This window comes from Lepus europaeus, chromosome 7 (assembly GCF_033115175.1).
Source record: "Lepus europaeus isolate LE1 chromosome 7, mLepTim1.pri, whole genome shotgun sequence".
NCBI classification, from domain to species: domain Eukaryota; kingdom Metazoa; phylum Chordata; class Mammalia; order Lagomorpha; family Leporidae; genus Lepus; species Lepus europaeus.
The window spans coordinates 63,578,959-63,601,565 of NC_084833.1; the positions used below are offsets into that span (position 1 = coordinate 63,578,959).

General features: G+C 43.5%; 1 protein-coding gene across 4 annotated transcripts in view; it reads right to left on the reverse strand.

Annotated features, from left to right (window-relative positions):
* The window catches only part of C2CD3 (C2 domain containing 3 centriole elongation regulator), a 128,017-nt gene that overhangs the window by 48,516 nt on the left and 56,894 nt on the right, over positions 1–22,607 (reverse strand). For 3 of the 4 annotated variants that reach the window (XM_062196700.1, XM_062196701.1, XM_062196703.1), the window contains exons 15-23: positions 20,076–20,227; positions 17,937–18,183; positions 16,026–16,206; positions 13,358–13,541; positions 11,753–11,925; positions 10,569–10,692; positions 6,189–6,457; positions 5,250–5,339; positions 3,463–4,065 (exon numbers count right to left, since the gene is read on the reverse strand). In XM_062196700.1, the coding sequence (XP_062052684.1) occupies positions 3,463–4,065; positions 5,250–5,339; positions 6,189–6,457; positions 10,569–10,692; positions 11,753–11,925; positions 13,358–13,541; positions 16,026–16,206; positions 17,937–18,183; positions 20,076–20,227 (2,023 nt within the window). The remainder of the gene's footprint in view (positions 1–3,462; positions 4,066–5,249; positions 5,340–6,188; positions 6,458–10,568; positions 10,693–11,752; positions 11,926–13,357; positions 13,542–16,025; positions 16,207–17,936; positions 18,184–20,075; positions 20,228–22,607) is intronic. The other variant, XM_062196702.1, reaches the window with a different exon arrangement.

Genomic DNA, 22,607 nt, shown 5'->3' on the forward strand with positions numbered 1-22,607 from the left:
ATCGAAGACTCGATGAAATCAGAAGTAGCCTGTCTTCTATTCTGCATGTCTCACAGCCTCCTGTTTTCAGGCTTTCCCTGCATCACAAGGCTGTCCTGGTTCTCCGTTTAGCCTTACCTTACCAGTTAACATATGTTCTGGCAGTAACCCTGAAGGTCTTTTGGAGGGAAAGTAGGAGTCAGTAGCAGGAGGCAAGAAAGAAGAGTAAGAGAAATAATATTCACTGAGTCTTTATGTGTTAGGATCTCAGGGGGTTAAATAACTTGCCAAGATCACTCTTCCAGCGAGTGGTAGGTTTCAACCCAAGGATGTGATCCTTACTGGCATGGCAGATATTAAAATGAGATTTTATTTATAAAGTAGAAGGCACTAATAGTTCCTTCTGAATCTCAAAGTTGGCTTCATTAGATTCATTTCAATTCAGGGAAAGGAGTTAATGACTTACAGATGGCAACAGGATGGAACATTTCTAATCTTTTTCTATTTTTAGGAAACTTATTTTCTTCTTCTTTTTTTAAAGGATTTATTTATTTACTTGGAAGTTAAGAGAGGGAGAGACAAAGATCTTCCATCCACTGGTTCACTCCCTAGATGGCTGCAAAGGACAATGCTGGGCCAAGCCAAAGCCAGGGGCCAGGAGCTTCTTTCAGGTCTCCCATGTGGGTAGCAGGGGACTAAACACTTGGGCCATCTTTCGCTGCTTCTCCCAGGCCATTAGCAGGGAGCTGGATTGGAAGTGGAGCAGCTTAGACACGAACCAGCACCCTTATAGGATGCTGGTGGTGTTCAGTGGTGGCTTTACCTGCCACAGCACATTGATGGCCCTTATTTTCTTCTTGATGCAATGCATACATTTTTATAATTATTACACAGAGGAAATAAGGGCAAGTCACTACAAGAATAAAGACACCCAAAAGTAGCACAGTGAAATCCTAACCCTCAGAAGCTTAATAGTATGTGGATGTATGGATGGATATATTGAATGGATTGGTTGACTCATTCAACGAACACATGAAATCCAATGCTTTGTATAAGGCCCTGGTACAAGAGGATAAAAAACTAAGAGAAGGGCTGGCACCGTGACTCCCTAGGCTAATCCTCCGCCTGTGGTGCTGGCACACCGGGTTCTAGTCTCAGTTGGGGTGCCAAATTCTGTCCCAGTTGCTCCTCTTCCAGTCCAGCTCTCTGCTGTGGCCTGGGAAGACAGTGGAGGATGGCCCAAGTGTTTGGGCCCTGCACCCTCACGGGAGACCAGGAGAAGCACCTGGCACCTGGCTTCAGATTGGCGCAGCGCACCGGCCGTGGCAGCCATTTGTGGGGTAAACCAACGGAAGGAAGACCTTTCTCTCTCTCTCTATGTCTAACTGCCTGTCAAAAAAAAAAAGGCTAAGTATGAATGACACAGACTATCTCAAAAGTTAAATGACATCTCTGGTATCACTGAATAAAAGTTATTTGTGCTTGAGTTCTGACTCTTTGATCTATATTCAGTGTCTTAAGCCTATCCTATTTTCTTTAAAAGTCTGTCTTTATGAACATTAGTTCAAGCAAGTTTGGCTCACTTCAAGGACTTTCTTTGCAGTCTCTGAAGACTCCAAGTCAGTGTAGCACAGATAAAATAGGGCACATGGCATTTGCTGAGGTGCTCAGCAGAACCAGATCTATACCTGCTGGGGCCTGAGACAACCAGAGAATTTCGGACAATCACTCTTAACACATTCACTTCTCTTTTAGTCAGGCCTATTTGTTCACCAACAATTGGGTCAGAGCAGTAAGGCTAAGAGGCATAAAACGGGGTCATGCCTTAGTTTCCTCAGCTGTACAGTTGGGGAAGTGACCACCCTTGTGGGAGTGTTATGCTGATTAACTATGACTGTCAAGAATCTGGTCTGGCTGCCTCCAATTCACTTTGAATTATAGTTGCTAGACTTAATTTTCTAGAATGCAGTTATATTACTCCTCTCTTCAAAACCTACTATTATAGCTTTCCATAGCTCTCAGAAAAAAAAGTCCTAAGTCTTCTGCTAAGAATAGGAAGTGTGGTGCAGCGGGTGAAGCCACCGCATGCAGTGCCAGCATCCCATATGGGCACTGCTTCAAGTCCCGGCTGCTCCATTTCCCATCCAGCTCTCTGCTATGGCCTGGGAAAGCAACAGAAGACAGACCAAGTGCTTGAGCCCCTGCACTTTCATGGGAGACCCCAGAGGAAGTTCCTGGCTCATGGCTTCAGACCAGCCCAGCTCTGGATGTTGTGGCCATTTGGGGAGTGAACCAGTGGATGGATGATCTCTCTCTCACTCTTTGCCTCTGCCTCTCTGTAACTCTGCCTTTCAAATAAATAAATAAACCTTAAAAAAAAATGAGAGAGAGAGACCTCCAACATAGTACTCCTGTTCACCTCTCTAGCTTCATCTACTATCACTGCTCAACCTACGTATCCTATTACCCAGTCATTCCCAAATCACCTATGATGACCAACATGTAGCAAACTGCTTCATGCCTGTGACTTTCTATGTACTGTTCTTTTCTTTAGATTATCTTTCTTTCCCCCTTTCCTTAACACTGCATCCTTTGGAACTCAAGTTACATATCACTTCCACCTAGATGTCCTTGAGCCAGAGATGCATCCTGTGCCCCCACAGCACCACTGAGAAGGGCTTTTTCACAGATCTTATGTTTTACTGTAAGTATTTATTATGTATCTCCCATTAGACTGTATAAACTCCTTGAGGCTGGGCCTATTTCTTATTCATCTTTGAATTCTCAGGGCCAAGCACATATGCTAAGTACTAAATGAATTTTTCAAAGTAAAGTAACCCGTGCATAGCGCCACTTGTAAAATGTTTCCTTCTTCCTTTCTGCCTTGTGAACCTGTTTATCAGATTAGGATTCCAAGAGAGGAAGACTATCCTGGTACCTTAGCAGGTAGGATTTTTACTGCAATTAATAAATTAGCATTTGAAATGATCATACATGCTTTTATACATGTGGCTAAAGGTGCTCTCCTAAATTCACTTATTCGGATTTTGCATGTATTAACTGAATGAATGCAATGTTCTGGGCACTGTGGTGGGTGCCCAAGTATGATAAATTTGTATGTACTCTAGCCCCACAAAGTTCAGAGCAACCTCTGGGATCTATGGTGGTTCCACCCAAGTACCCTAACTAGGTAATGCTCTTCCTTACGCAGCCAGTGGATTTCCTTGCTTTTGAAATTTCTTCAGTTGTAGGAAGCACTACTAAATTATTAACCTCTCAGCATGCAGCAATAGAAAGAACACGTACTAGCTTTGGGTCACTCAACTTCTCTGAGCCTCTGTTTTTATGACTGTAAGATGAGTCTGATGCCTATCTCAGAGGAATGCTGGGAGGATCAAACAAAGTACTATGAGAGGTTTCACATCATGCTTGACCCAGGGCAGGTACCCAACTCCCAAGAGTTGAGCCTGACTCCTTACTTACCACTGACAGTGAGTGTCCGTGCTGACCTCTCCCCGAGCCTGGCCAGGTCCACATAGGCTGAACCAATCCAGCTGTCAGTTTGATGCGGCCTCTCCACACTATCATTGCCATAAGCTCGCCAGACTTGGATCTCTAGCCTTTCCTCCCTAAAATACCAAAGCAGTGAGGGGCCCCTGGTGACTTCTGCTCTTTTGGAGGCCTTGAAAGTCACCATGACCTGCTTTTTGTTTTCAGATTCCTTTGGCTTCTTGAGGGGAGTCCAAAAGGCTTCAAGGTTATAGAGCTTATAGCGAAGGTAGCAATACGTGCTCTTGTGAGTGTGCTTGTGGCCAGGAAGCAGCACACAATGGATGGGCAGCCACAGCCTTGGAGTGGAGATGGTGACAGTGGCTGGTTCCTCTTCATCCATCTTGACAAGATCCTTTAGGCTATCTTCAAAGCTCCAGCCCAACAGCTCAGCAGCTTCTAATACCCGCTCTCTATCTCCAGGATGGGTAAAGGAAACTGAAAGCTCCAGACCACCCACAATCGTGTGCATGAGTTCCAAGCCGTGAGGCGGGCCCCCAACTTCTGGTAAAATGACAGGATACCATCCCGTGATCCCTTAGGGGAACAAAGAAAGATTTTCGATTATTGTTTTTTTTTAGGATTTTTTTTTTTTTGACAGGCAGAGTGGACAGTGAGAGAGAGAGAGACAGAGAGAAAAGTCTTCCTTTACTGTTGGTTCATCCTCTAATGGCCGCCGTGGTAGGCGCGCTGCGGCCGGTGCACCACGCTGATCCGAAGCCAGGAGCCAGGTGCTTCTCCTGGTCTCCCATGGGGTGCAGGGCCCAAACACTTGGGCCATCCTCCACTGCACTCCCGGGCCATAGCAGAGAGCTGGCCTGGAAGAGGGGCAACCGGGACAGAATCCGGTGCCCTGACCAGGACTAGAATAATAATATTGTTATTCTAATAATAATCAGGTGCCGGCCTGATTATTGTTTTTAAAAGTGAAAAAAACTGACCCTCTCTCCAGCCCAGAGTCTCCACCATCTTGGCCCAAAACAAAAGAGAAAACATACATCCACAGTGTGCTGGAGTTTTCTTTCATCTGACCACTGAGATACAATAAGAACAAAGGCTAGGAAGTTAGAAGACCTGTGTTCCCTCCTTGGCTCAGCCCAAAACTAATGGTTTATCCTGGGTAAGCCATCAATCTGTTTCAGCTTAATTTTCCTTACTTCACAAATGGGAAAATTAATGCTGATCTTAGCTATTAGACAACATTGTTATGACTGTCAAATGAGATAATGGATGAGGTAGAGCTTTGAAAAGAGAAGTGCTATAAAAGATGTAAAATGTCATTATGGTAATGTGAGTACAATGCAAAAAGCATGAGATAACAAGTCAAAAGATCTGAGGTCTGTCCCTGGTCTTCCACCATTTGGTGAGCACAGACCAAGGATCAGGCACTAGACTTCAAAATAATAATAGCTATTCTTTATTGAGTATCTACTATGTATTAGAAATTCTGCTAGTGCTTTATATGTATTACTTTTTCAAAAATATTTCTTTATTTATTTGAAAGAGAAATTTCTCATCTGGCTGGTTCACTTTCCAAATGCCCAGAACAACTGAATGGGATTTATAATGCTTTTGAGAAAACTGTGAGGTACCTGGGCGAGGGCAGAAGTGTGTGTTAAGGGGGTTCTGTTTCCTTTTGTATCACTCACAAGGACCCACACAAGATGACCCTTCTTGTAGGAAAAGGGTAGGATCAGAAAGTGCTAAGCTGGGATCCTTACCAGATCTCTTGATCAGCAGCTCTTTTGTAGGAATCTTTACAACTCCAAGCAGATACTCTTTGCATGACTGGATACTGGTTATATCACTGACTAGTAAACCAAACAAAAAAGAAATATTATTTTGTTGTCTACTGACTAAGAGGCTGTGTTCACAGTATGTCCACATAACCTTCTACTTATACACATTAAATTTCAGTGCTGAAAGATGCATAGGAGATCATTTTGCTTGCACTTCAGTCAAAAGTCTGGAGTATCCACAAAAATCATTTTATAAAATTAAACATTCCTTAGAAAAAATGTCAAGCATACAGAAAAATTGCACAAATAAAACAATAAACTCCTACACATCCTTCATTTAGATATATCCATTAACATTTTTCTTTTTCTTTTTTTTTTTTGACAGGCAGAGTGGATAGTGAGAGAAAGACAGAGAGAAAGGTCTTCCTTTGCCGTTGGTTCACCCTCCAATGGCCGCCGCGGCCGGCACATCGTGCTGATCCGAAGCCAGGAGCCAGGTGCTTCTCCTGGTCTCCCATGCGGGTGCAGGGCCCAAGGACTTGGGCCATCCTCCACTGCACTCCCGGGCCATAGCAGAGAGCTGGCCTGGAAGAGGGGCAACCGGGATAGAATCCGGCGCCCCAACCGGGACTAGAACCTGGTGTGCCGGCGCCGCAAGGCGGAGGATTAGCCTGTTAAGCCACAGCACTAGCCCCATTAACATTTTGACACATTTGCTTTATCTCTCTATACTACTTCTACACTCTCCCTCACAAACATACAATACACATTCTTACTTTTTGCTATATCGTTCAGAGATCAGTTGCAGAAACTATGACTCCTTGCCTCTAAACACTTCAGCCTGGATCTCCTACAGAGGGCTATACCATTCAAAATGAAGCCTCTTTTAAATTTCATTGTGATCAGTCAATTGTTGCTTACCTGACTTGGTATTTTCATGATAGATAGAAAAAGTAATTTCTGCAAACTCCAATAGCTCTGCCAGGAAACAGGCCTCTCCACTACAGTGCTGAGTTACCAAGTTACATGAGAACTCCATGTGGTAGGAGAACTCAGGGCAGAAGGAGCAGGCCACAGGGCGGGTCTGGCGTTGTTCTCCCTTGGGCAGGAAGGAGAGATGAGTGGTGACAGAGGCATTGACTCCAACTGAGGCACTAAACTGCAGAGCAGGTTCCTGTTCAGCCAAAGCCCTGTAGGGAAAAGAGGTGGGAATGCGAAGAAGGGACCAGGGTAAAATCAGAACTCAAACTGATTGCCTAGAAAATATTCCCACTGCTTTCATTAGACCACCAAGAATCTTTAACAACTATACGTTTTCTACCTAGGCTTTAAGCAGTGCCACAATGTGTTTTCTTAGTAATTTAGGTATCACAGTGTATCTGTAGGAGGTAATAGGAAACATCATTCATCACTCTGATAGACGCTTTAAGTACAATCCATTATGCCATCCTTGTCCGTAAGCCAAAGACCACAGGAACCAACTGCAGTGGAACAAGCTGGGTCTACAGCTCACTACGACGAAGGAAAATATATGCCACGGGGAACCCTAGGGTATCTCAGTAAGAAGGTGTCAGAAAGTACTTCCAGCAAAGCGCTCATGCTGGCTGGTTTTTAGGAGGTCTTGGTTGGTTTTATGTATGTATGTATGTATATATGTATTTATTTTTTATTTATTTATTATTAAAAAACTTATTTATTTGAAAGGCAGAGTTAGAGAAATAAGCAGAGACAGACAGAGAGGTTTTCCATCTGCTGGTTTACTCCTCAAATGGCTGTGACGACTGAGCTGGGCCAAGCTGGAGCCAGGAGCTTCTTTTGGATTTCCCACATAGGTGCAGGGACCCAAGCACTTGGGCCATTTTTCCATTGCTTTCCCAGGCACATTAGCAGGGAGCTGGATTGAAAGTCGAGCAGGGGCCGGTGCTGTGGTGTACCAGGTAAAGCTGCCGCATGCAGTGCTGGTATCCCATATGGGTGCCGGTTCGAGTCCCGGCTGCTCCACTTCCTATCCAGCTTGAGGTCAATTGGGGAGTGAACCAGCGGATTCAAGATCTCTCTCTCTCTTTCTCTGCCTGTCCTTCTTTCTCTGTGTAACTCTAACTTTCAAATAATAAATAAATCTTAAAAAAAAAAAAAAAAAAAAAAAAGAAAGAAAGAACGAACTCGAATCTGCACCTACATGGGATGCTGATGCTGCAGGCTGTGGCTTTAACCTGCTGTGTGTCACAGCATTGACTCCTGGATTGGTTTTTATGGGTCTTTTCTAGAAGTAATTGGCAAAACAGTAGTATTCATTTTAGCCAGGTAGGAAGATGTTAGATATTTTGTGATTTGCATAGTGAATTTGTTTTGTCCTGTCCTTAGACAAGATTATGGAGCAGTCTTGTTTTTTGTCTCATTTCCTCATGGTCACTGAGTGGCTCTGTCTGATGCTAGTGTTTTGTGAGATTGTTTATACTCAACAGGTAAATGTCAAAGCCTAACTATGAATAGCCAGCCATTTTCCAGATGTCAGTGGCTACTTTTCTTTTTCTTGGTATAGATATTTCAAGATGTACAGATAAAATCTACCTACCTTTATTAATATTTTTAAAGATTTCATTATTTGAAAGGCAGAGGAACAGAGAGAAAGAGAGAAGAGACAAAGAGAGGAAAGGAAGTATGGAGGGAGGGAGAAAGAAAGGCTGAGAGACAGAGAGAGACTGATCTTCCATCAGCTGGTTCATTCTCCAAATGGCCACAACAGCCAGGGCTGGGCCAGGCCCTCCTTTCTGGTCTCCCAAATGGATGGCAATCTGCTGCCTTCCCAGTATATTAGCAGGAAGCTGGACTGGAAGCAGGACTCAAACCAGCATTCTGATACAGGATGTGAATGTTGCAAGTAGAGGTTTAACCCATGGGTCACAATTCGGCCCCTAGAATCCACCTACCTTTAGTTGACACTCATCAACAGTACTCTTTTATGTGTAGGTACAGTATGAGACAAACCTCTTGGCTTCAAATTTCCCAAGAAGATACCATTAACCTTTAGGCAAAGAGGTCATCTAGTTTTGAAGCATTTCCCAATATCCCTAAAGCTGACTTAGCAGTCCCTTCCTCTTATTAGCCTCACTACTTAGTACATAACAGGAGAGGGTAGTGCTCTGGAGATACACAGATGTGGATTTCAATCCTAGCTCCACCATTTACTTACTGTGTGATCTCGGACAAGTTACACTTAATAAAAAAGGGAAAATAACCTAAATGATCTCTTTTTAAAAATTTACTTGAAAGGTAGAATTATTGAGAGGCAGAGAGAGAGAGAGAGAGAGAGAGAGAGAGAGAGAGAGAGAAGTCTTCCATCCAGGGTTTCACTCTCTAAATGGCTGGCATGGCCAGAGCAGGGAACTGGATTGAAAGTGGAGCAGCTGGGACTCGAACTGGTTCCTATATGGGATGCCAGCGATGCAGGAGGCAGCTTAACCCGCTAGTCCACAGTGCCAGCCCCCCTAAATGATCTGTAATAGAAGATTAATGTATATCCATACAATAGCATACTATGTATGTGCTTATTTTTATTGATGGAAAAGTGGAATTAAAAGATAAGTTTAGAGGGTTAAGATACTATGTGGTATATCCATATCCCACATCATAGCGCCTGGGTTGAAGTCTGGGCTCTGCTTCCAATTCCAGCTTCCTGCTAATGTGAACTTTGGGAGGTGGCAGGCAATGGGTCAAGTAGATGAGTCCTTTTCAGTCACATGGGAGCCCATGATTGAGTTCCCAGCTCTCCACTTTTGGCCTGGTCCAGTCTTGGCTATTGTGGGCTTTGTTTGAATGAACCAGTGAATGGGAAAGCTCTCTCCACTTCTCCAAAAAATAAATACAAATATAAAAGATGAGTTTATTTTGGTGAAAGTATTTTGAAATCCATGTATACGAGGGGTCCTCAAAGACTTGATGAAAAAATGCATACTATGATAAAACTATGTATAGATTTCCAAACATTCTTGAAGTAGACCAAACTTATCTTTTAATTGTTTTTCCATGAATTTTATGAAATACACTCATATATAATAGCCTGGGGAAAATGAGATGTAAATATCAAGATCTGACCTCGGAGGGAGGCATTGTGGCATAGCAGGTAAAGCTGCTGCCTACAGCATCAGCAACCCACAGGGGTGTGGGTTCAAGCCACAGCTGCTTTACTTTCAATCCAGCTCCCTGATAATGCACCTGGGAAAGCAGTGGAAGATGGCCCAAGTGCTTGGGCCCCTGCACCTATGCGGGAGACCCAGATGGAATTCCTGGCTCCTGGCTTTGGCCTGGCCCAGCCATGGCCATTGTGGCCTTTTGTGGAGTGAACCAGTGAATGAAAGATGTCTCCTCTCTCTCTCCCTCTGCCTCTCTGTTACAGATAAATAAATAATTATTTTTAAAAGATCTGACTTAAGTTTTCATAGGATCACTGACTATTACGCTGACAACTGACTGAAGGGAACATGCTGGTATAGGAGGTGATACTCAGAATCTCAAATGTATGGACATGAGATTAGGTTGAAGATGTAGTGACTGGCATAGCATGGTTTGAGGGAACAGGGTTAAACCATGGGGGTTAAGTGGTTAAGGAAGTTACAGCAGGGCAGGTGTTTGGTACAGACAGGTGTCCATGTCAGAGTGCCTGAGTTTGATTCCCAGATCCACCTCCAGTTATAGTTTCCTGTTACTGCAAATCCTGGGAGGTAACAGGTAATGACTAAGTAGCTGGGGTTCCTGCCACCCAGGTAAGAGAACTGGATTGAGTTCCCGGTTCCTGGCTCTAGCCCCAGGCCTAACCCTGGCAGTGTGGGTATCCGGGAAATGAACCAGTAGATGGGAGCTCTCTCTATATGTCTGCCTCTCAAATAAGTCTTTAAAAACTTAAAGAAGGGTAGTAAATAAAATTGTTGGATAAGGCCACTATCCAACAATGGCCACTACGGCCAGCGCGCTGCACTGATCCAAAGCCAAGAGTCTGGTGCTTCTTCCTTGTCTCCCACGTGGGTGCAGGGGCTCAAGCAACTGGGCCATCCTCCACTGCCTTCCTGCGCCACAGCAGAGAGCTGGACTGGAAGAGGAGCAACCGGGACTAGAACCCAGCACCCATGTGGGATGCTGGCACCGCAGGCGGAGGATTAACCAAGTGAGCCACAGCGCCAGCCCCCAGAAATACTTTCTTAACTGTGGTTAGTGAACTGGAGATTGTATTCACACATACGAGCAGCAATGTTGTGCTGACCACGGTGAAGAGGTTTGAGAATTGCTCCTCTAAGGTGCACTTACTTGGCTGCTGCTTGCAGACCACAGGCTCTGATGATCTGTACTGAGATGGAGACAGTTCGGGCAGCAAGAATTCCCTCTGCTGTTCTTAGGCTACGCCTGTACCTTAGGCCCACATCCAGTAAACCTGAAGAATGAGGACAAAAGGAAAAAAAGATAAAAAGGTTGGCCAGAAGAATCTGTTTCACCAAACCACGAAGTCCTGGTCAGGAGGAAGGAAGACGACCACCATTACAATCATGATGAACAGTAAGGAGCCTTAGCAGTCAGAGTAAGCCTGTCAAAAGCTTATTAATTGTTGTACCTTTTGGGTTGATGAAGGCAGAAAAAGCTACTATTTCACTTTACAGTCAAGAAACTATGGCTCAGACATTCAACTGCTTGAAAGATTATATAACTATCAAAGGGAGAACTCAATTTCAGATTTTTTTAACCTACCAATTACATTTATAGAATTGAGTTGAGCTCCATCTTTTCTTCTGTTTTAAACCTTTAAAAGTTTTTCACACTTCACATACTTTTATCATTCTCTTATTATCAGGATCTGAAATATCCTTCTTTATATGCCAATTTTATACTTATTGTCACAATGCAGGGGAAGGTTTTTAGGAACAATAGAACAAGCTGAGCAGGGAGGGTCAGTCTCAATTACAGCAAGAGAAAACCTTCTGTGCTGGCAGACGCTCTACAGCACACAAGCTCAGCAACCTGATTTAGGAGGCTCCTCCTGCTTATCTGGTGATGAACTTCCAGGGCAGGTCATCCTGGGGGAAACATCAGGCTATAACATCATTCCCATTTCTAAATTATAATCTGTCTTTTCCAGCTGCAAGTCCTAACCTTCCCCTCCTTACAGTGAATTCCCAGTTCATGCTAACTATATTTAACCAATCTCATATCAACTCCTTGGAACAGTAACTCACTGAGGGCAACTATTTAACAGAATTTATACTGTGAGGGCTTCTTAAATTCTTGGTGAAGATAAAGGTGAAGAGACGAGTGACATTAGCACAGCGTCCATGAACTCATTTTTCTGAGAGGATGATCTCAGAGTTGCATCAGATCCTGAAGGGTACATACTCCGAAATGGGAAAAACTGCTCATGAGCAGTTTCTTATCTCATAAGAGCTCAGAAATATTTATGTACACCAACTTTGAAAGGGAAAGTCAAACTAGCCTTTGATTACCTGCTGATTGGTTCCTCAGTTCCTTCCTGTTTTCGAGCCTGGGGGTTAGAGGGAGATTAAAAGTCTGTATTCCCACATCCTCACGGTGCTGCGTGGTTACCATGGCACAGATCCTCGAGAGCGGCAGTGTTCCTGTGGCGACCATCTGGTCTCTCACATTAGGATAATAGTATCTGTAAGCCACAAAAGGACAAGCTGTCAGTTGGAAGAATTCGGTAGATAAATGATGCAGTCTGCCCTGGAGATCAGCTTTCAGTATCTAGTTATCTTTGGTGCTTGACTGTTCTATACAGGAGATATAAAACAGTCTTATGTCTAGCTGCACTGATGGCCCATTCCATGGAGGAAGAAGCCCATAAATTGTAACCTGAGTGCAAGATAAACTCAACTTCCCAATGGCTTTCTGTCTCAGGAATCTGTATAGGCTTGGACCTCTGGGAGCAGTTGCTCCTAAAAGCTTCCGTCCTGCAGCAGCCAAAGTTCTAAGGTGGAGCAGTCCCAATCTCCTTCCTGACTCATGCTTGTCTTCAGACTAGGCCCCTGTCATTTGGAGGGTCTACTCTATTTCCTTCTTATACCAAAGCCATCCACTACTGGCTCACAAAATTGCAAATCAAACCTTAGTGCTTTTTTTTTTTATTTTTAAAGATTTATTTGTTTGAAAGGCAGACAATAGAGAGAGAGAGAGAGATAGGCAGCAAGAAGAGACTGTCCACCCGCTTTTTCACTCCCCAAATGCTGCAGCAGTCAGGTATGATGGGCTGATGCTGGAGTCAGGAGCTCTGTCCTGGTCTCCCACATGGGTGGCAGGAACCCCAGTACTTGGGCCATCATGTGCTGTCTTCCCAGGCGCATTAGCAGGAAGCTAATCAGCAGGAAGTGGATGAGCTGGAACTCCAACCAGAGCTCAGATATGGGATGCTGGCCTTGCAAGCAGCAGCGCAACCTGCTGCCACAACACTGACAAGCACCTTGCTTGGTGCTTTCAAAAATATGATTTCCACCTGATTATCTTTATGAACAATTTCTGGCATGTGGATGGTGCCCTTCCCCAGATCTGTTTTCCCTTCTTTTATGCTAATACTCAGTCATTTCACTTGGTTTCCTGAGGGTGCAGGTGCAAAGGAGGGGACTCACCATCTGGATTCCTGTCAGTACCTTCTCTGGAAATCTGCTACCAATCTGTAGCATTGAGTGGATTTCTAGTTTACAAAGGCAACTCTTGTGATGGTGGGAAGTGCAGATAACAAAAAACAACTTTAGCAGTGTAGATATCAGTTCGGAGGCTATCACAGTAATTTAGGCATAATATAAGGACCTGAACTAAATAAGAAGGCACAAAAGTGGTGACTGTTATGTTTCAGAAACAGTGGGAGCTAACAGTAACAGGACGTCACTTCTAATTTAGAGGTAGCAGATACAACTGCTCCCAAGATTTCATTAAAAACTGGACCAGAGTGGCTGTCAAATCCAAATAATATAAAAACAGGGCAGACAGAGTTGCTTAGCTTCCTCATAATAATGCAACCAGGCTGCTTAAGGACAGGATCCTTTATGACTCTGCATTTCCTTCTGAGGCACAGGAGTAGGTTTGCTATACGGTACCTGCACCAGATTTCAAACTGGACTCCACCTCCAGGCACGACCCCTTTTGCAGAGAAGGCTCCTAGTAGGAGCCTTTGCACTGGGACTTCAGGTGGCAACAGGAGAGTGTGATGGTGCTCGCTGTGGAAGATGGGATCTGGAACACAGAGCGTGGTTGCAGTTCTGAAGGGCTTCAAAGCAATTCCTTGGGGAAGAAAAGCACACGACTTAAGGTTTCACAGGTAGTGGGACAGTACTTTAACATACAGTATTTAATTTTATTCTTACAATATTGCTGTAGAGATAACTAAGCTGGTGTTATTATTCCCACTTTATAGATAAGGATATGGACACCTTTCTGTATACTTATCAACCATGTGTCTATCTTTGAAGAAAGTTGTATTCAAATCTCATGCCCACTTTCTAATTGGGTTTTTAAAATTACTGATCTCTCAGAGTCCTATATATATTCTGTATACAGGTATATCTCTATTTGAACCCCCCGGACGAATACTGGCAGCACTTTGGCAATCATTCTTGGACATGCACAGAATGGTGAAAAATTTGAGTCATCCAATTTGCTGTTCCCAGCTGAGATGGAAAAAAGTGACAGATTCTGTTTTCTTGTTTCAGCTCTTAGAAATGACAAGGAGATGGAGGTGGTAAGGAGCAGTGTGACACGGTAGAAGAAGCTGTAGCTCTGGATTCAGTTGGACAGGGTTTGATTTTCAACCCTGGCACCTGTTAGTCAGATGGTCCCAGGCATATCACTTACTACCTCTGAACCCTGTTTCCTCCTTTGTAAAATGAATACATTGTATCAGGATAAGTTGTTTGTAGCATTTAGATTAGGTATGATCCATGTGAGTTGTGCATATGATTATATATTCCTAGGAGCAACGGTTCAAGATTGCCTAATTCAGAGGTTGGTGCTGTGATGTAGTGGGTTAATCCTCTGCCTGCAGTGCTGGCATCCCGTATGGGTGCCGGTTCTAGTCCCAGTTGCTCCTCTTCCAATCCAGTTCTCTGCTATGGCCTGGGAAAGAAGTGAAGATGGCCCAAGTCCTTGGGCCCCTGCACCTGCGAGGGAGACCCAGAGGAAGCCCCTGGCTCTGAAAAAATAGTCTGAAAAGCCGTTGCAGCCATTTTGGGAGTGGACCAGTGGATAGAAGACCTTTCTGTCTCTCCCTCTCACTGTCTGTAACTCTACTCTCAAACAAATACATAAAATCTTTAAAAAAAAATTAAAAAAAGATTGCTTAATTCAGTGTTCATGGCAACTTTTACAACACGACTACTGCAAACAATGAGAGTCAACTGTGTATAAGAATTATAGATAATTTCCTGAAACATGGATTTTTTTGTATTTATATAATGAAAGTTTGGAATGAAATCCTCAAAGTGTCAAAAACTCAAAAAAATTATAGATAATTGTATAATAAGAATTATAGATAAGAATGCAAAGGCAAATGTCCTAAATGGGACAACACGTAAATAATTGGCAGATCTAGGTAAAGGGTATATAGAAGTTCTTTGTACTATTTTCACAACTTTTCCACAAACTTGAAATCATATCAAAATAAAGAGTTATCTTTACTTAATATAGAGCTGGTCTTCTGTGTACAAAGTTAATTGAAAATGGATCTTAGTGGAGACTGGGACTGGGTGAGGAAGGAAGAGGAGGGGTGGGAGTGTGGGGGAGAAGGCGGGTAGGGTGGAAAGAATCACCATATTCCTAAAACTGTACTTATGAAATACATGACTCCTTAAATAAAAGGTTTTTTTGTGTGTGAAAAAGTTACAAAAAATAGTATGAAAAAAGAGAAATAAAAAGCAAACTTAGCTGGGGGCTCGTGCTGTGACACAGCAGATTAAAGCCCCAGCCTGCAGTGCTGGCATCCCATATGGGCACCGGTTCAAGTCCCAGCTGTTCCTCTTCCGATCCTCTCTGCTATGGCCTGGGAAAGCAGTAGAAAATGACCCAAGTCCTTGGGCCCCTGCACTCATGTGGGAGACCCTGGGTCCTGGGAAGCTCCTGGCTTCAGATTGTCTCGGCTCTGGCCATTGTGGCCATTTGGGGAGTGAACCAGTGCCTGGAAGACTTTCTCTCTCTCTGCCACTACCTCTCTCTGTAACTCTTTCAAATAAATAAAATTAATCTTAAAAAAAAAAAAAAAAAAAAACTGGCCGGCGCGGTGGCTTAACAGGCTAATCCTCCGCCTTGTGGCGCCGGCACACCGGGTTCTAGTCCCGGTCGGGGCGCCGGATTCTGTCCCGGTTGCCCCTCTTCCAGGCCAGCTCTCTGCTATGGCCCGGGAGTGCAGTGGAGGATGGCCCAAGTGCTTGGGCCCTGCACCCGCATGGGAGACCAGGAGAAGCACCTGGCTCCTGGCTTCGGATCAGCACGATGTGCCGGCCGCAGCGGCCACTGGAGGGTGAACCAACGGCAAAAAGGAAGACCCTTCTCTCTGTCTCTCTCTCTATCCACTCTGCCTTTCAAAAAAAAACAAAAACAAAAACAAAAACAAAAACAAAAACAAAAAAAAACTTAGCTCATCTCTTGTTTTACTGTCTAGGTATGATCGGAAACATTAAACAATACAAAATTCACTTAGGAAAAAAAAAATCTTAAGTGTAACCATTAAAAAAGAACCATACAAAATAAGAAGGCCTTTTCTCCCAAACCTACCATTTTCAAGGAACTCGGGTCCTTTTAGAGCACTAGCTTGTGAGTCTTGAACTGGAAAGTAGTACTGGACATAACAATCTGCTTCTCCCCAGACTGTTGCCTGAAGAGGGGCTAGCCCTTTAAGCATCTCCACATGGAACTCAAAGTGGTGCTCCATCAACCCATCTCTTTGGTCCTCTGCCTAGTCAATGAAACAGACACAATGGTGAGCAGTAAAGAGTAACTTGTTCATAGTATCCCTGTCTCTCTAGGAAGTCTGAGATATATGAGGAAACAAGAAAATTGGCTGATGCTAAAACAAGATTCTTAATTTTACTTATGTATAACTTTTAACTGCTCAGTATGTTCATACCCACAGGTTTTACTCTAAACCATGAAGCTGGCTTAATATTAGGAAATGCACAAATGTAATTTAGAGCATTAATGGAACAAAGAAAAAATGACAATCAATAAATTTAAAAAGGCATTTGACAAAATTCAACATTTGTTTCTTATAAAAGCTCTTAGTACACTAAGAATAGAAAGCTATTTCCTGAATAGAAAAAAAAAATACTTGAAGCAAATATATATTAACTTAATTACTATTTCTAAAGAATCTGAGACTATCCAATAATGACAGGAACTACTTTGAGGGTAGTGAATACACCATATTGCTACTAAAGGTATACTACAACTATGGATGAATTATGTATTTATTATTTACTATGAGCAGCTGTTTGTACTAGCCAATTTAACACACACAGCTACTAACAGTGGAATCATGGTTTAGACTTGGGGATGTGACTCCAGAGCCAGTGCTCTTTACCTCTATCCTATGTAGCCTTAGCACACATTAGACACTGGTTATTAGGAATATTCAAAGGGGGAACTGAGGGTTTAGATAAGCGTCAGACTATATGATTTATATATTTTTTAATCAGGAAAAGATGGGGCTAGTGCTGTGGTGCAGCAGGTTAAGTTGCCATCTACAGTGCTGGGATCCCATATGGGTGCCAGTTTGAGGCCCAGCTACTCTACTCCCAATCCAGCTCCCTGCTAATGAGCCTTCGAAAGTGTAGAAGATGGTTCAACTGCTTGGGCTCCTGCATCTGTGTGGGAGACCTGGAAGAAGCTCCTGGCTTCAGTATGGCCCAGCCCTGGCCATTGTGGCCATTTGGGGAGTGAACCAGAGGATGGAAGATCTCCCTCTCTCTGCCTTTCAAAAAAATTAAATAAATAAATCTTAAAAAAAAGAATTTTTCTTTGAACTCTCAAAACACATGTTAGTAATACTCGCTCAAGAACTACTTAGGAAACAGAAAACTTGGAATTTGATTCTCTAGAGCAAAAATTTTAGGTAAAAAAACTCTGTCACCACAGTTGCCTAATTTATTCATGTAATATTTGCCAATTTAATAAATGCCTGCCAACAGCCAGGAGCCAGGGAACTCCTCTAGGTCTCCCATAGGGTGGCAAGGACCTAATTACGTTGGCCATCATCTGCTGCATCCCAGGCACATCAACAAGGAGCTGGATTACAAATGAGGTGGGACTTGAATCTACACACTCTGATATGGGATGTGGGTGTTTTAAGAGGTAGCTTAACTGGCTGCAACACAGTGTCTGTGCCTCTACCTCTAACTCATTTTTAAAGGCAATGAAGTTACTAAAGAAAAGGAGTACTTTCTGGTTGTCTAATTAGATTTTCTTTATAAATTCAAGATGCTAAGAGGGACACAGAAATCCATTTAAACCATAACAGGAAAAGACAAATGATTCCTTGGGTTTATAGCAAGCGCTGGAATGCAAATTATGTTCTTTTGTTGTTGAGCTTTTCATTACTGACTAAGAATTTGGGACAATGGCTTCAATAAAACAGCAAGAGAAAATGAAATTATGGTGTTTTCGTGACCCATATTGTCTAGTCAGTACCATAGCAACAGATGCTACAGGTTGCTGGTCCAGGAAATGGGCTGGCCTAGGGCTGAACGGAGGGAGTGTTCCTTCTTCATTCTTTAATCTTTGTAATGCCATTATCTGGTCTGAAGAACCCATAGCTAAAAAGACTCGAAGACTTCCATTTTGGTGGCCTGAGAACACATCAATCACAGGCATGTAGCTGTCAACAGCAACAACTGGATACTGAGCTTCAAGCAGCAGGTGAGAAATCTTGGGATCTCTAGAGGAGAAATTGTGAATGAGCAAATAACAATCATTAATCATGTGACAGAGTTGCTTTGTTTCTTAGTTGGTTTATCACAGTTTAGTCAAAATGGATGTATAACTAGAAAAGTTAACAGCAGTTTTCAAAAAGTATATGTTTCTGAAAAAAATATTGGTTAGTAACCAAATAAAAATTACTAGGCAGTTAAGTTCAACAAGTAGCTATTTGAGGGCAGTGAATGTGTCGGAGGTTCTGTCTGTATTATGGGTCCCAGCCCAGCGTCGGCAGTGCAACATCATTTTAGCTGGGACTCGCTGAACTGCATCGCTTTAGAGGGATGCAGGGGGGTGAACTAGGAAAAGGGTGGGCACTAAGCCTGGCAGGTAAGACTGGGATAAAATACCAACGACATCTGCCATTTACTGAATGTCCACCACACGGCAGGCACTTTATAGTACTTTTAATCTGTTAATAACTGCAACGGTTGATATTATCCACCATTTGCAGTAAAGAAAAGCTAAATTCAAAAAGGTTAAGTAGCTTACTAAAGATACACCAGTAGGAGGTTGAGCTGGGATTCAAGCTTTGATCCACATGATTTGAAAGCCCCCGACGGTATTCTTTATACCAAGCTGAATCTTAGCTCTGCCACTTGCAGTGTGAGACACTTTTCTGTCTTCTCATGTGTAAAATGGAGGCAATTCAACTCCCGTCCCAGGGCTGTTAGGGCTAAACTGAGATAACAAATATCAAATACCAACAACGATGCTTGGTACACAATAAATGCTCAGTAATTGGTAGTTACTATTGTTTTATGCTCTCTTGGCCTAGAACAAGCTCTAATGGAATGGGAAGGGAAGTGGAGGAAGGGGAATACTAGATCAGATAATATTGCAAGCACAAAATGGGGAAAAGTCAAAAGCCTACAGTGGGCAACAGCAGTCATGATCCCATTACTTCTCAGCCTTTCCAAGCTTTCCAGTGTTATCTCTGTAAGCGCTCAACTTCACACAAGGTGTACTCAATGTGTTTTCTCACTGAATCCTCACAACTGCATCGTTAGGGATGGGGAATCTATCATCACCTTCATTTTACAGGAGAAAAGAAAGCCACAAAAGTTAAGTGACTTCTCCCAGCCAAGTGACATCAATTTCCTTATTTGTACACTGGAGACTAAGTGGTCAAAGTAAAGCTCAAATGAGATAAGGGCCACAAAAGTGCTCCTTGTAACATGTAAAACAGAATCATGAGGAGCTGCTAGGTAAAAGGTGAGTGCTAAAGTAAAAATTGGCACCTTGAATGAAAACAACAAACAGTCTCTACTGAGAATGGAAATAATCTTAGGGTTAATCAATATCTACCAAAGTGTTAAATTCAGGTGCATCAAATCTGAAGGTCTAAAACACAATTTTCATTACAGAAATCTTGAAAATAGCTGCTGTGAACAATACTGAGGTTCTGTGACAGGTTCTGATTAGCTCTGTGAGATGCTAACTTCAGGCAGTAGAGCTTTTTAGAGAAGAGAGTGGACTCTTGAGCCAGGCCATCCCTGAGTTCTTCACCTGGCTCCACTCTAACGACATGTGTGATAAGTAATTCAATGCCTCTGTGTCTCTGTTAACTCTTGGGTACAACAGGGAAATCAAAGTAGCCACCCAGAGGTCATTATGAAGGTTAAATGACTTGTGGTAAGCAAGGCTCTTAGCACTGTGTCTGAATCCTGGTTAGCGGTGTCTGTAAGGCTGCTTCAAAGAGGAGAAAGAGCAGTGACCACGGCGACATGGAGAAAAGTCCTCCAAGGGACTGCTGGGCTCCACATGTCTGCAAACCCAAAGGATTCCTCTTCAGTCCACACAAAAATAAAGATGCAAAGCAAAACAAAGAATACTCCAAAAGATCCTATTTACTTGAATGACATGTAAAACTGATGGAGGGGGAGTTTCACCAGCCCGAGCAGCTTGTCCTGTCCTGGGCTCCGCACCTTGTTCCAAGTTTCAATTACCATCACGTTGTTCTTAAGCCTATCCAGGTATTTGGAAGACAGAGAGACAGGAATCACCTGGGGGAGAGGAACAACCAAAAAACTTCAACAAAACAAACCCCACACCTGAGAGTAAAGGTTGATTTATACTTTTATTCACCCAACAGTTACTGAATGCCTGTTGTGTATAGGCACAGTGTGAAGATATAAAGCAAAGATAAAACCCACTCTGCAGGCGGAAGTCTGTTATTAGAGACTCAGGCATAAAGGCAAGACACAAACCATGAAGAGTCCTCTGATGGCAAAGCTCATTTATGAGAGTACTTCAAAATGTTTTGGGGAAAGTGGAATTAAAATACTAAGTTTATTAGGCAGGTGTTTGGCACAGCAGTTAAGCTGCCACTTGGGGCACTTGTATCTCTTAAGTGAGTGTCTGGGTTTGAGTCCTGGCCCTGATCTTTTAAAGGAAAAAAGGGCTACATCAGCAGGAAAAAAGCGTTACATACAGCATGGAAGCATTGGGTACAGGGAGTTACAGCGGAAGCTTACAGCACGGAAGCTTTGGGCGCAGGGAGTTACTTTGTTTAGCAATATCTACTGTGCTGTCCTTGGTCTACCAAGCTAGCTGTTCCTGGTAAGCTTTGATATCTCCGGAATGCCTGAATGTCTGCTTTTACAAGTCCAGTCCAGGTTCCTCCTAATACACACACTGTGAGGCAGCAGGTGACGGCTCAAGTAGTTAAGTCTCTGCCATCCAAGAGGGAGACCAGGATTGAATTGTTTATTTTGGTATAAAAACTTTTGAAATCCATCCGTATCTTCAAAAAATGGAAAAGATAGAGATCTTTCATCTGCTGGTTCACTCCTTGAATGGCTGCAATGGCCAAAGTGGGGCCAATCTGAAGCCAGGAACCAGGAGCTTCTTCCAGGTCGCCAACATGGGTGCAGGGACCCAAGGGCCTGGACCATCTTTCACTGCTTTTCCAGGCACGTTAGCAGGGAGCTGGATTGGAAGTGGAGCAGCCGGAACGCGAACTGGCGCCCATACAGGATGCCGGCACTGTAGCTTTACCCGCTATACTAGAGCCCTGGCCCCTAAACTTATCTAATTATACTTTTCCATGAACTTCTTGTAGTATACCTCACCAATGAACTTTTGGGACACAGAGAAGGTTGTTAGACATGCCAAACATGGTGCTTGTCACCTTTTGTAAACAAAGTGACCTACTTGTAAACCCTGTTGAGACAGAGATGTTTTTAAAACAACACTGACTGGACAAGGGCTGAGCACTTATCAAAGGGGAGTCAGTCCACTGGATAGCATTTAATGCAACAGCCTGGAGCAAAAAGCTCTGCCTGAAGAGTATCACAGTAAACAGCAAAGCCAGTTGTTCATCTGAATTTTCAATGGTAAAATTACTCTAGAATTGGTTAGCTGGTAGTTGAAAAAGAGAAGACAAGCCAAATACCAAAGAGAACCAGAGATCTAGCACCAAATACAATTCCGTCAAATAAACTGGAGAAACCAAGGCACCAAGTATAGTGGAGGAACCCAGGTGTAGTAACTATACTAGCAGATGGGCATAAGCCCCAGTGAAACAACCAGTAGAAAACATGAGAGGCGGGGCTGGCACCGTGGCACAGATTAAGCCACTGCCTGTAATACCAGCATCCCATATTGGAGCTCCAGTTCAAGTATCTGGATCTCTGCCACATCTGTGGGAGACTTGGATGAAGATCCTAGTTCCCGGCCGGCGCCGTGGCTCAACAGGCTAATCCTCTGCCTTGCGGCGCTGGCACACTGGGTTCTAGTCCTGGTTGGGGCACCGGATTCTGTCCCGGTTGCTCCTCTTCCAGGCCAGCTCTCTGCTATGGCCCAGGAGTGCAGTGGAGGATGGCCCAAGTGCTTGGGCCCTGCACCTGCATGGGAGACCAGGAGAAGCACCTGGCTCCTGCCTTCAGATCAGCACGGTGCGCCGGCCGCAGCGGCCATTGGAGGGTGAACCAATGGCAAAGGAAGACCTTTCTCTCTGTCTCTCTCTCTCACTGTCCACTCTGCCTGTCAAAAAAAAAAAAAAAATCCTAGTTCCTGGCATCAGCTACTTGGCCTGGCCCAGCCCCGAAGAGTGAACCAGCGGATGGAAGATCTCTTTCTCTGTCTCTCCCTCTCTATTACTCTGCCTTTCAAATCAATAAAATAAATCTTTACAACAAATAAACAAACCAAAGAAAGAAAACATGAGAGGCAAAAAAGGCGAAAGCAGAAGCAGTACAAGTCATACTGAGAAGATATCAGAAGAGCAGAGAACCAGAGCAGAGTTAATTTTGTATCCAGCTAAGAAACACTATTTATTATACAAATGAGTACATTTCTGCTCTTTGAAACTAAAAAAGTAAAACGAACACAGCAACCTAAGCTCCAGACAGGGAAGTTTCAGAAAGAGCTTCTGGGAGAAGG